Source organism: Narcine bancroftii, chromosome 4, assembly GCF_036971445.1.
Source record: "Narcine bancroftii isolate sNarBan1 chromosome 4, sNarBan1.hap1, whole genome shotgun sequence".
Classification (NCBI taxonomy): domain Eukaryota; kingdom Metazoa; phylum Chordata; class Chondrichthyes; order Torpediniformes; family Narcinidae; genus Narcine; species Narcine bancroftii.
Genome location: NC_091472.1, coordinates 64,679,446 through 64,694,239, shown reverse-complemented (window position 1 = coordinate 64,694,239; position 14,794 = coordinate 64,679,446). Strand labels below are relative to the sequence as shown.

The window sequence follows — 14,794 nt, the reverse complement described above, 5'->3', positions numbered from 1 at the left end:
TTGTCCTAGTAGTCCCACACCTGTACTTGTTCTCTTACTTCCAGAGATATGGTAGGTTTACTTGGAGACATGGATTGAGACATGGATTGTTCTGTACAAAGTCTGATGTTTATGTGCACAGTGGAAAGTTTTGTCCTTAGATTTCACCTAAACACCAATTCTGCTGGTGTTTGTTTGGTAGTAGAGTGTCGTGTGTTTCTGTAGGCTATTAGGAAATCTGCAAGTTTGTGATTCCATGATATGTTTAGGGATTTCTTGGTTTTCATGGCCTTTTGAAAAGTCTGCATGAAATGTTCCATTTCCCCATTCGTGCTTGGGTGGTAGGGCACTGATAAGATGTGTTGTATATTGTTATTGCATAGGAACACCTTAAAAGCATCAGATACAAACTATGGTCCATTATCGGAGACTAATTCTATAGATAATCCAATGATGTAGTCTTTCAATCGTTTGGTTTGTTGTTTTCATGTGTGACACTACTGGCCATTTAGTGTGTGCATCGACAACTATAAGGAAGTTCTCTCCCATAAAGGGACAAGCGAAATCTACGTGAATCCTGTGCCATGGTCACGATGGTCATTTCCATTGGTTAACTGCCGCTTGTGGTCCTTTGAGTTATATCTCCTGATAAATGCAACATCTTACCGTTTGTTCAATATCACCACCAGACACACATGCTTGCCAAAGCTTTCATTCAAACCATCCATGGGTTGTTGTTGTGGAGCTCTGATAATATGGCAGCCTGCCATATCGAAGGAATGATTGTCCTGGTCCCCCACAATAAACGACCTTCTACAATTGATAAGTCATTACATCGTATAGAATAAGGTTACAATTTGGGAGGGACAGCTTCGTGCTTTGGCCATCCATTTAATGTGAAATATAGGACCTTTGACAGTGTAGCTTCTTTCCATACTTTGCTGATTGTCTTTGCTGCGATTGGTATGGAATTAAGTTGCTCTTGATTAATAGCTGTAGGCCCCCGCCACCCATTTAATTATCTTGTCTTTCTGTTCAGTCTTACGTAAACGAGAGAGGGCATCTGAAAAGGGTATTTTTTTAAAAATTCTAAGTAATCAATTTTAGTCATTGACATCACTTCACTTTTATTGGTGCTAATCTTGTACCCTGATATCTCTCCATATTCTTTCAATTTCATATGTCATTTTTTAATTGACTTATCAGGTTCTGTTAAATATACTATGATGTCATCTGCAAATAGGCTGATTTTATATTCTTTCTCTTTTATTTTAATTAATTTATTTATAATTATTATCATAATTTCCTTCCTTATCAACTTGGCTAGTGATTTAATAACCAAAGCAAACAGTGAAGGGGATAATGGGCATCCCTGTCTTGTTGACCTGCTTAATTTAAAGTGATCTGATACATATCCATTTATATTTAAAAAAAAAATACCCTTTTCAAATGGCAATCACAGGTGATATGTTACCTTGGTATCAAAATAGATAACAACCTAAAACATTTATAAAAATTAAATTATAAACCATTAATTAAAAAAATAGAGGAAGATCTAGAGAATTGGAAAGAACTACCGTTAACTTTAATCGGAAGAGTAAACTGTATTAAGATGAATGTGTTCCCATGAGTGCAATATCTATTCCAAACGTTACCAACCCCCCTGGCAGAGAAATTTTTTGCTAAACTGAATAAAATAGTAAGGAAATTTTTATGGAAAGGTAAGAAATCAAGAATAGCGCTAGAAAAATTAACATGGAGTTACAAACAAAGAGGGTTATAGCTACCAAACTTCAAAAATTACTACAGGGCGGCACAATTAAGGTACTTATCATATTTTTATCAGAGAGGAGAAAAACTGACTGGACTAAGATAGAATTAGACAAATTTGGAGAAAATATCCCAGAACACATACTTCATAAATGGGATGAAAAATTGGTTCAATATAACAATTCACATAATTAAATTATGAAAAAAAATACACCTGAGAAAAAGGATAAATTATCAAATACCAAAAATGATATTAAAACAAAACCCATTAATCCCCTTTACAATAGACAATTTATTTTTCAAGGAATGGGATAGAAAAGGAATCAAGAAAATAAAAGAATGCTTTTTGGGAAATAATTTATTAATATTTGAGCAATTAAAAGATAAGTATGGAATAACACAAAGTACAATATTTACATATTGCCAATTGAAAACTTATCTAAAATATATATTGGGAAATAGCTTGAGATTACCAGAAAGTACCAACTATGAATATTTAATCACAGACACAATGATAATTTTAAAAATTATTACAAACATGTACATTAAATTACAATATAAAGAAGAAGATGAAATAAAGAATAAACCGAAACAAAGTTGGGAAAAAGATTTAAACATAGAGATAAAGAACGAAACATGGGAGACATTAGGTATAGGAACAATGAGGAACACGATAAATAGTAGATTATGTATGATTCAGTATAACTGGCTACACAGATTCTATATTACTCCTCAGAAATTAAAAGAATGGCACCCAACAGCATTAGATAGATGTTTTCATTGCAAAAAAGAGATTGGATCAACATTACATGCAATGTGGACATGTTTGAAAGTAAAAACTTTCTGGGAAGATCTAAACCTAATATTAAACAAAATCAGAAAAAATAATATACCAAAATATCCAAAAAATTCTCTTAAATAATATATATAAGACAAAAAATTAGGACTAAAATTAGACAAAGCCCAAATAAAATGTATTGTGATAGCACTAGCAGTAGCCAAAAAAATGTATTATGACAACCTGAAAATTGGAAACAAACCTTAAAATACAACAGTGGTTTACAGAAATAAACAAGTGCATTTCATTAGAAAAAAATTCATACAATCTGAAATCTGAAAGACAAGTGTACATTATTTGAACAAATTTGGGAACCAGTCATAAAATATGTCAGAGAATGCCGACCACAAACCTCCATCTCGTAAAACAACATAATTATGAGCACAATAAGATTTAAATATGTGAAAGTAAATGAAACAATTTTTTTCCTTTTTTTTTGTTATTTCTTTGTTTTTCGTGCTTTTATCGTTTATTGATTTTTGATGAGGGTGGGGAAGGGGAGAGAGGAAGTGAGGGAAAAGAAAAGATGTCACTATGTATATATTGATGATCATTTATGGATGTTGTTATTGATATGACTCATAGTGCAAAAATTAAAAAAAATTAAAAAACGAGATAGGGCATCAACATAGCCATTTTGTGTTGCTTGTTTATGTTTCAAATTGTAATCATGTGGCAAGCTACATGGCCCACCTTTGAATTCTTGTTGCAGCTAGCACTGGTATCCCCTTTTTAGGGCCGAGAATCAATCTCAGTGGTTTGTTGTCTGTTGCTAAGGTAAACTTTCTACCATAAAAGTATTGGTGGAATAGTTTGACACCAAATATTATGGTAAGCCCTTCTTTTTCCATTTGTGCATAATTACGTTCACAAGCCATCAGAGACTGGGAAGCATAATGCACCAGTTGTTCCCCTCCCAACTCCACTCCTAAACCCACTGGAAAAGCATTCACTGCAAGGGTCATTTCCTTTTCTGGGTCATACTGGACAAGAACATTGTCACTTAGCATTGGTAGTTCTTTCAAATGATTGACCACCTTACTAGACTTCATTCCAGCACCATTTCTGTTCTTTTCTTAACAATTGATTCAGCGGGCTGCACAGCGTTAAAATATTTGGAATGTGCTTCCAATAATAGTTAACCAAACCCAGGAATGACTGTAATTCGGCTTGATTTGTTGGGTAGGGTGCTCTGCAGACAGCTTCATTACCTGCGGTATCCATTCAGACTCTTTCACTATTAATTGTAAAGCCAAAATATGTTACGGAAGGTACCATAAATATACACTTGTCCTGGCGCAGAAGGATGTTTGTTTATTGCAAACGATTTAGGACCCTTTCTAAGTTAGGTGCTCTGAGTCATCTCGACCTGTAATTATGATGTCATTGAGGTAGTATCCTCCATTTATGCCATGCAATAATTTGTCTATGACCGCTTGAAATTTTGCCAGGGCCACTGATATTCTATATAAACCATAGAACATTATAGCACATAAAAACAAGCCATTTGATCCTTCTGGTCTGTGCCAAACAATAAAACTAGCTAGTCCCATTGACCTTCCCTCATTCCATAACCCTCCAGACCTCTCGTATTTATTTAATTTATTTTTAAAACTCAAGATTGAATCTGCATTCACAACATCAGATAGCAGCTCCTTCCACACTCCCATGACTCTGAATGAAAAACATTCCCCTAATCTTCCCCTTATACCTCTCCCCTTTCAGCCTAAAGCTTTGAACTCATGTATTTATCTCCTCCAATCTAAATCAAAGCATCTTACTCATATCTACTCTGTCTATACCCCTCATAATCTTATAAACCTCTATCTAGACACTCCTCATCCTTCATTCCAAGGAGTATAGCCTTAACCTGTTTAATCTTTCCTGGTAACTCAACTCCTGAAGACCAGGCAACATATTAGTAAATCTTCTCTGTACTCTTTCAATCTTATTGATATCTTTCCTGCTGCTGGGTGACCAGAACTGCACACAGTATTCTAAATGTGGCCTCACTAATAGGGCATTCCAGTGTAGGTGAATAACCCTAAATGAGTAGTGATTGCCACATATTAATTTGAGGCATCATCCAATTCTATTTGCTAATATGCTTGGGATAGTCCAGCTTTGTGAATTTCTTTCCCCCATCCTGGTTCTGAAATAATTCCTCCGCTATGGGCAAAGGATGTTCATGTATTTGTAGAGCCTGATTAACGGTGACTTTGTAATCACCACAAATTCAGATTTCTCCATTGGCCTTTCGTACTAGCACAATGGGAGCTGCCCAATCACTGCATTTCCAGGATTCCTTCATGTTCTAATCTGTTAAGTTCCAATTCAATCTTCCCCTTTTTTGCAAACGGTACTGTTCTGGTCTTGAGCTTGGGTTCAACACCTGATTTCAAGTATCACTTTGCCTGGACTCCTTGGATTTTCCCCAGGCCTCTTTCAAAAACTTTCTGATACTTCTTAAGCATTTGTTCCAGTTTTGGCTTGACTTCATCCTCCAGACATGTGTTCATTATGGATCCCATTTCCATCCAATCTAGTTGAATGTGTGATAACCAGATTCTTCCTAACAACGCCAGCCCCTTGGTGTCAATGATATAGAGGGGCAATCTTTTCAGTGTCTTTCCTTTATATTCCACGTTTACTTTACATTTTCAAAACACATTGACTTTGTTCCCTGCGACAGTTTTTAACACCATGTCGGACTCTTTAATGGTGAGGTGAGGTAATAGTTGTGTTTTTAACTTTAGTGGCATCAACGACACTACTGCCCCTAGGTCCAACTCCATTCGAAGAGGTTCATTGTTGATTTTTACATGGATGTAGATTTCTGAGTTCTTATCCTTTAATCTGTGAATATACATTACTTCCAGTGCCTTGTCTTCCTCTGAGTGGTAGCCTTGTGTTTCCTCTTTAAATCTTCTTTGATGTTTGGAGCATAGAGGAAGTTCATTTCGATCCTCGTTACCAATCTGTTGTATATACTAGCCATCATGGAGATGAAGTGATTCATTCATTCTTTATTATAAAAATGGTTCCCCACAGCACACAATATTTTATATATATACATGATGACATTATATGCATGCAGGCATATGTTCACAACATTTTGATATCAAGAAAATGGTGGTTCTTGGTCTTTTGAGGAACATTAAGGTCAATGAGTTCCCAGGGCCTTAAGGTATACAGCCCAGACTTTTGAAAGAGGCCAGAGATGAATGCTAGGGCCTTGACAAAGAAATGCATATCCTTATTAGCAACAGGTAAGAAATCATAGGACTGTAAAATTTTGTTTTCTTGTTCAAGGAACTTTGGGAAAGTCCAGGAAATTTTAGACTCTAAAGACTAACATCAAAATAGGAAAATTATAAAAGAGGATGCTTTGGATATAATTTATATCTATTGGAAAGGCATGGTCAGATTGGGGACAATCAGCACAGCTTTGTGAGGGACAAGTCATATCTTACAAATTTAATTTATATTTTTGAGGAGGTAACAAAACTGGTTATTGAGAGTAGGGCAGTGGATATTGCCTTGTGGACTTTAGTAAGGCATTTGACATGGTCCCTCATGTTAGGCTGATTCAGAGGTAAAGATGCGTCAAATCCATAGTGAATTGATCATTTGATTTCGGAAGTAGTTTGCCCATAGTAGACAGGGTAGTAGTGGAAGGGTGAAATTCTGGCTGGAGGCCTGTGACCAGTGGTGTTCTGCAGGAATTAGCATTTGGACTCTTGTTTGTAATATATATATATATCTATAATGTATAAATTACTTGAATGAAAAGGTAGGTGGGTGGGTTAGTAAATTTGTAGATGACACAAAGATTGATGGAATAGTGGGCAGTGTAGAGGATTATCAAAGAATACAGTAGGATATAGATGAGTTTCAAATATGGGCAGGGAAATGACAGGGAATTTAATCAAGACAAGTGTGAGATGTTTCAATTTGGGAGGTCAAATGAAATGGGAAAAAATACAATTAATGGCAGGAGTCTTAACAGTATTGATGTGCAGAGAGATCAGAGTGAGATGTGGGGGGCAGTCCTGATCCATAGCTCATTGAAAATGACTGTGCAAGTAACCATATGAAGAAGACATATGGTATGCTTGCCTTCTTGGGGCATTGTATAGAAACATAAGGATGTCACATTGCAGCTATATAAAACTTTAATTAAACTGCACTATATAATTCTGGCTGCCCATTACAAGAGGGATATAGAGGCTTTGGAAAGAGAAGAGAAAAGATTTCCAGGATACTACCTGGTTTAGAGGATATGAGCTGAAAGGAGAGGTCAAACAGATGTTGGTTGTTTTCTCTGGAGCGTTGAAAGCTGAGGGGAGACCTGATAGAAATTTATAAAATTATGAGAGGCATAGTCAGGGTAGACAATCAGAAGCATTTCTCAGGGTAAAAATATCACATACTAGAGGACATACATTTAAAGTGAGGATGGAAGTTTAAAGGAGATGTGTGGGTTAAGTTGTTAAATGGAGAATGGTTGGTGCTTGGGAAGGTCTGTCAGGGGTGATATTGGATGCAGATGCAATAGTAGCTGTTAAGAGATTTCTCGATGGACATGTGAATATGAAGGAAATGTATCATGTGCAGAATTGTAGTTTAATATGAGCATCATATTCAGCACAAACACTATGGACTGAAGGTCCTGGTTAAACAAAAAATTCTAAACAAGAGTGTAGATCTAAAGCTCCAGATAGAATATTGACATGTTTCTAAATTGAACATTTTACTTTTCTCCCAGATTTACTAAACTCTTTGAAGAGAAGCAATATGAGGCAGCTGCAATTTATGTAGCAACTTGCCCCAGAGGAATCCTTCATAATATGGAGGTCATGGAAAAGTTCAAGGGTCAGTTCTTCTTTTGCTTATTCTTATGTTTTTTGCTTCTTCAAGAAGCACCTTGTATCAGCTATACATTTGTCCCTGTAGTCTTTCAAGGTCAAGAAATAAGCATTAAAATAACTGAGTTCTGCTAGGTTTCTTGGTTTTTTTTGTTTTAGATTCCAGCATCTGCAGTCTCTTTTGTCTTCAAGAATTAAATATTTTTTTTAAAAAGAATAGTTTATAAAAATATAATGGTTCAATAATTTTAAACAAAAAAAAGCTAAAAAGAATAATCGAACAAGATACTACTACTGTTGAATTGCTATTTTTATGCTTTTGTAGTGTAGTCAAACTCCAATTATCTGCTCTGGGCTGTGCTCGCTGGAGTTTAGAAGAAAGTGGAATGGGGTGGGGAGAGGAAATCTCACTGAAAACTACCCAATATTGAAAGACCTGGATAGAGTGGGCGGGGAGAGGATGTTTCCAGTATTGGGAGAGTTTGGGACTGGAGGGCACAGCCTCAGAATAAAAGGATGGCACTTTAGATTAGAGCTGAGGAAAAATTTATTAGCCAGAGAGTGGTGAACATGTGAAATACATTGCCACAGATGGCTCGGAGACCAAGTCCTCATATTTATTTAAAGCAGAGTTGATAAGTTGTTGATAAATAATGGTGGCAAGGGTCATAGGAAGAGGTCAGGAGAACATGGTTGAGAGGAAAATATATTAGTTGTGATTCGAATGGTGAAGAAGACTCAATGGGCTTAATTCTTTTGGTATGATTTGGCTCATTTTGTTCTGTCTCTGTTGTGTATGCACTCACACAATTAAGACTCTGAGATGTAATGCTTTCTCATCCTTTACTTCTATTAGACTAACCTAGCTACTGACACACAGGGTTTTATAAATATGAAAGGGTGACATCATGAAATGGGCATCAAGATGTCCAGCAGAGGGCAGGCTTATACCCAACACTCTACCCCACTACCGTGCAGTAAATGCTGACTGGGTCCCTTCAAACTAATAAGATTACATCGTGCCTTTTATTACTTGCAAAAATATCATCCAGTCCTGCTCTGATCCTCTAATTAGTTTGCTTTCCCAGTTTACTTGAGCCAGTTCCTTTCTGTAATTCACTGTAATTTCCTTTATTCCACTGAAAAATTGATACATCTGATATTTTTTTTTCTTTTTCAAATTTTAAATTAAATTCAACCATGTTATGATCACTGTTTCCTAGAGGTTCTATGACCTTTAACTCCCTAACAACCTCTGGTTCATTGCACATAACCCAAACCAGAACTGCAGATCCCCTGGTGGGCTTCTCAACAAGCTGTTCAAAAAGCTATCTCTTAGGTTTTCTACAAACTCTCTCTCCTGGCTTCCAGTATTTTCTTGCAGATCCCTTGGTGGGCTTCTCAACAAGCTGTTCAAAAAGCTATCTCTTAGGTTTTCTACAAACTCTCTCTCCTGGCTTCCAGTATTTTCTTGTCTTTCCCAATCCCCTGCCATGTTAAAATCCCCCCCTAATTATTTTGATATTATCCTTGTGGTATGCTCTTTGTATTTCCTGTTGTAGCTCATAGACCATTTCCCGGCTACTTTTTAGGGGCCTGTATATAACTGCTAATATGGTCTTTTTATCTGTGACATTTCTTAATTCAACCCATAATGATCCTATCTCTTTTGACCCTATGTCCCTTCTTTCTATTGATTTAATGTCATTACTTATCATCAGAGCCTCCCCTCCTCCTCTACCAACCTGCCTATCTTTCCTATAGATAGTATAACCTTGGATATTGAGCTCCCAATCACACCCCTCATTGAGCCATGTTTCAGTAATGGCTACAATGTCATACTTTTTCAGTTGAATCTGAGCAACCAGGTCATCCACTTTGTTTTTAATGCTACATGCATTTAAATATAGTGCCCTTAAACCCGATACCGATATTGTTTGTTCTGTATTCTTCTTGAACAGCACTTTCTCCTGCCTGCTCACCTGGCTTTTCTTTATGTTGTTGAGTAACTCTTCACCATTTATTTCTCTCCCTGTCGTAATTCCCTGTCTCACTACTGTCCTATTCTCTGCACTCTCATTTTGAATTCACTCCCCCTGCCAAACTAGTGTTATAGAGATCTGACCTTCCCCATAAATGATCCTAATGATCTAGGAATCTGAAGCCCTGCCCCCTGCACCAACTCCTTAGCCACGCATTCATCAGCCATATCTTCCTATTTGTACCCTGTCTAGCGCATGGCACAGGCAGCAATCCAGAGATTACCACCCTCGAGGTCCTATCTTTTAACTTACTACCTAACTCCCTATATTCCCTCTTTAGGACATCATCTCTACCTCTATCTATGTCATTTGTTCCCACATGGACCACGACATCCGACTGCTCCCCTTCCCCATCCAGAATGCTGGGGAGATGATCTGAGACATTCCTGACCCTGGCACTTGGGAGGCAACACACGAACAGGGAGTCACAATGCATTCCAGCAAATTTCCTGCCTATCCTCCTAACCAACGAGTCCCCTATCCCAAAATGACATACATATTGCTGGTGGAAATGTCCACAGGGGTGCTCTGCATCACTGGTCCCTTCCTTTTACCCTGCCTGACAGTCACCCATGTCTTTACATCCTGTCTATTTAGGGTGACTACCTCCCTGTAGTTTCTCTCGGGTACCTCCTCAGCCTCCTAAATAACCCACAGTTCATCCAGCTCCAGTTGCCAAACTCGGTCTGTAAGGTGCTGGAGCTGTGCACTTCCTGCAGGTTTGGTTATCTGGGACAAGTATACAATCCCAGATTTCCCACATCCCACAGCTGGATCAATCTACAGCCCTAGCTGACTCCATTAGCTATAGAATTGCACACTGAGTATCCTTACCATCTATTTAAAAAGAGTAGAGAAAAAGCGGGGAATTATAGGCCGGTGAGCCTTACATCAGTAGTGGGGAAAATGATGGAATCTATTATTAAGGATGTAATAGCAGAGTATATGACTAGCAGAGAAGGGATTGGACAGAGTCAACATGGATTTACAAAAGGTAAATCATGCTTGACAAATCTATTGGAATTCTTTGAGATGGTGACAGGTAAAATAGATGGGGGAGAGCCAGTGGATGTAGTGTACCTGGACTTCCAAAAGGCCTTCGATAAGGTCCCACATAAACGACTGGCAATTTACACATGACAATTTTCTTCCATAGCTGTCACAGAATATGAAGGATATATTTCTCCTCTTCTGCATTTCTTTGAAGCTATAATGAACTCCTTTTCTGCTGTCAGACATCCACCTAATGCAAAAATGTCATTGGAAGGAGTAAAATGTGCATTGATGCACAATCGACTGGATCTAGTCATACGCTGGGTTGTACAAAAGAGGTAACTGCTATCATATTATTGACAAAAGTGTTACTATAGATCAAAGGTTGGAGAAAAAGTTATAATACAGCTCACTAGAAAGCAGAGAAGGAAATTCAAAATCTTGTCCTCTGACTTTCTCATTCAGAGTCACAATCAACTAATGTGGTCAAAGATTTACCATTGACTGGTCTGTGAAGGGAGCAAAGAATTTTGAAAGAATAAAACATCAATACTACAGGAACCAGGCAGGAAAGCTATTAGTCCCAAGAGGCTTAAACATCAACAATTGACACTGTAATCAGATGACTTCTTTTTTTGGTTGTACCAGTCAAGAGACATAATTATTTCATTGTAAAATGAATCAAAATAGCAATAAAACTCAATATTAATGAACACATTCAGTAAAATGATTGATTGACAGAAGGTCAATTTCAGTAAATTGGAACAAAAAAAATTGTTGAGCCTAAAGCAAGTACGTCACTAAGACTAAATGCAATACATGCGACAATTATGAGAGAAGAGGAATGAAATTGCAGGGGCATTGACCATGATCTTCAAATGCCAGAGCACTGGAGGATAGCAAATATTACTCCCTTTTTTATAAAAAGAGAACAAGTTAAGCTAGCAACTACAGGGCAATCAATTTGATCTTATTAGTGAAAAAGTATTACCAATATTGATCTGGGACAAGATTAATAGTCATCTGGAGGAAAATCTACTAAGAACAACTTATGCTTATATAATTGCTACAGGTATTGAATAAAGTTGATGAGGGTAATGTGTACATGGACTTCCAGAAATCTTTTGATGAGGTGCCATTCGACAGCTACATCAACAAAGTTAAAGTATATGCCATTCACAACAGGGCTATAATGTTGGCAAATGACTGTTTCTCAAACTGGAAGAAAATGACTAGGGCATTTCCCCAAGAATCTATGTTAAGCCCATTAATTACTTGGACTTTGGAGTCCATACCACAATCCTAAATTTTTCAGAGCTTTGATGTAATAGTCGTAAAGAATTACTAATGATTTTTGCCCTCCCCAAGGTTTAAATAGACAAGTATTTTAGTAAATACAAAAAGGACATGAAATTCAACTAGGATGGGAAAGCAAAATCAATGTCTGCAGTTTAGCCATTCATTTTCATATCTACACCAGTTTTCTTTCCCAATGAAGTTGGTGGAACAGAAAACAACATGTTGTGTAATGGGCACCACATTTTCTTCTGAAGGTGAATGTCATCTTACAAGATTCTTAATTTAGAGGTAATTTTGCAACCAAAATCTTGAGCGTTACTTTTGTTTCTGAATGTAAAACCTTTATGATGTTTTGAGACATTTTCTTTCTCTTATGGTCTTTAGATTGACATGTTCTGAAGCTTTGGGAGAGTTGATTTACGATTATGGAGATAATGAGCTGCAAAGTATAGACACATGTATGGCATTGGCTCAGATTGTCTATAATAGATGTGGTGTGCATAAGAAAGCTGTTCTCTGTATGTGCAAACTTGGGGAGATTTCTGCAGCAATGGCGTATATTCATGAGTCCAGAAAGTTCAGCCTGGGTAAGTATTGATAAATTAATTATATTGTGTTAATTAATATTAATGAGAATTTAAATTAAAATTTGCTTCTAAATGTAAATATGAATTATTAAATGGAGAAGCAGGTACATGATGCCAAATGAGATATCTGCTTCTGTAGCTTCCTGAAAAGTGTTCTGGATTCAGCTTTTAGATTCTGGACCTCTTCATTTTACCCTGTGGCCCATACATCCAAATCAAAATAAGAGAGCTTCAGGCTCAAATGTTTGTTTGATTTCAGATGCTATATTGGGCATTTTCCTCTTTCCCTATTACAGATAAGGTTTGGTAGAAACAGTGTTAATGGTTTGTGTTGATAGACAATCAAAAACTACTAAATGCAACTTTTGAATCACCCATGCCCAGGAATTTGAAAAATCATTGGTAGGACAGTTAAAGAAACTTTTTAAAAATATTTTATTTTTGATTTCCCATTATTAAACCATCATTGATAGTTACAGACCATATCAGTATCTTCCAACAACCCACTTTTATATGATGTTTTTCCTTCCCCCCCCATTCTCATCCCCAACCCAGAGAGAGAAGGAAAAGTAGAGATACCAAGAGAAAAAAATAGAGAGAGAGAAGAAAAGAAAGAGAGGCTGGATGTGGCATTGGCACTTCCAGTGTGTATCCATAGAAGATGTGGAGCCATCCCCTGTTTAGCTACTTTTCTTGATCCATCTGTTGGTGAATCTCTAAGTCTTTTTGTCAGGGTGTGGCTACAATAGTGCTCCTGTGTACTTCAGATATGGCTGCCATATTTTAATAAAGGTGCTGTGTTGGTTTCTAAGATTGTATGTAATTTTTTTCCATGGGAATATGGCTATGCATCTCGGTAATCCACTTGCTGATTTGAAAGAGTCATCGCTGTGTATTTTTTTGCTTTGGTCAAAGAGATAAATACGAATTGAATTTGGAATTTGGTTAATTTGTAGCTAATGTCCATAAGGTTCCCAAGTAGATACAATGTTGGGTCAGGCGGGAAGGTTACCTTCATTATTCTAGTTAGTATGTCGGCAAATCCTGCTAAAATGGGGCTACCTTTGTGCAGGACCAAGCACCTTTCTGGCACCTCTGGTTTTGCCTTGTGGATTTTTTGTGGTGTGAAGTAGAGCTGGTGCAGAAAAGTTGTATTGGACCAGTCTGTATCTAGAGTTGATAACTGTTGTCACAGTCTTTACACCAGTCTGACCAACATCTTTCTGCAATTGTAATGCCCAGGCCCGATTCCCATCTTTCCTTTGATCTGTGTGGCCCCTGTTTGGGGCTTTCATTTTGGAGGACTGAATGCATTCTTGTTATAAATTTGGGTGCGTTTCCCAGCTGAAGTAATCCCTCAATCTCCCTAGGTTTAGGTGGGATCATTGTATGGCCCCACCTGTCCCTTAGGAATGATCATAATTGGAGGAAACAGTGAAAGGTCCCATAAGACAAATCACATTTGCACTTAGCTGTTCGAAAGACATAAAATGTCTCCCTTCATGGTAGTCCTCAATATGTCGGATTCCCTGCTGGTGCCAAATCTCCAAGATTTTATTGTCCTTGTTCATGAGCATCAATTCATTTTGAATCATTGATTCCTTGGGTGATATTTCCACTTTCTTTCCAATGCATTCATTGATCTCGTGCCAAATTTTAATCTGATGTTTAAATATGAGGTTATCCTTTTTTTTGCTATTAATTTGGCATCCCATTTGTATATGAAATCCTTTGCCGTTCTCTCTCCCCTTGTGTGCAATCCCATTTGCACCCAAGAGGGTGGTTCCCATTTCTCAAAGAAGGATGCAAGGAATCTCGACTGAGCTGCTAGATAATATTTCTTAAAATCAGGCAACCTTAGCCCCCCCCCCCACCTCACCAAGCTATAGTCCCATTTCAGTTTTTTCAAGGCTATTCTGGGTACTCTCCCATTCCAAATAAATTTCCATATATTGCCATTCAGCGCTTTAAAAAAGGATTGTGGCAAAGATTGGAAGAGGTATTGGAGTCCCAGCATCACCTTCATCTTTATGCATTTGGCCCTTCCCATTAAGGTGATGGGCAGATCCCTCCATCTCATTGTCACCCTCAATCTTCTCAAGCTTGTGGTGGGGGGTGGGGGGGGTAGTTGAGTTTGTATAAGTTTTACAGGTTACTATCAATCTTGATTCCTAGGTATTTTATAGCTCCTGCCTGTCAACTGAAGTTGCTGTTTCTTTGGTATTCTTCATGGTCAAATTTATTCAGTGGCATGATATTGCTTTATTCCATGTTGGCTTTGTAGCCTGATATTGTCCCTTAGTCCTCCGGTGTGGTGAGAAACTTTGGCAAAGACCCAGCCGGGTCTTTTAGGTATAGCAACACATCATCTGCCATTAGATTTATCATGCTCACACTGACCCACTTTGAGTCCCTTTA

At 37.5% G+C, this 14,794-nt stretch overlaps 1 protein-coding gene across 2 annotated transcripts in view; it reads left to right on the top strand.

Moving 5' to 3' along the window:
* LOC138760636 (clathrin heavy chain linker domain-containing protein 1-like) overlaps positions 1-14,794 on the top strand; it is a 68,792-nt gene that overhangs the window by 43,169 nt on the left and 10,829 nt on the right. For both annotated transcript variants that reach the window (XM_069931452.1, XM_069931453.1), the window contains exons 7-9: positions 7,356-7,462; positions 10,654-10,828; positions 12,174-12,376. In XM_069931452.1, coding sequence (XP_069787553.1) covers positions 7,356-7,462; positions 10,654-10,828; positions 12,174-12,376 — 485 coding nt within the window. The remainder of the gene's footprint in view (positions 1-7,355; positions 7,463-10,653; positions 10,829-12,173; positions 12,377-14,794) is intronic.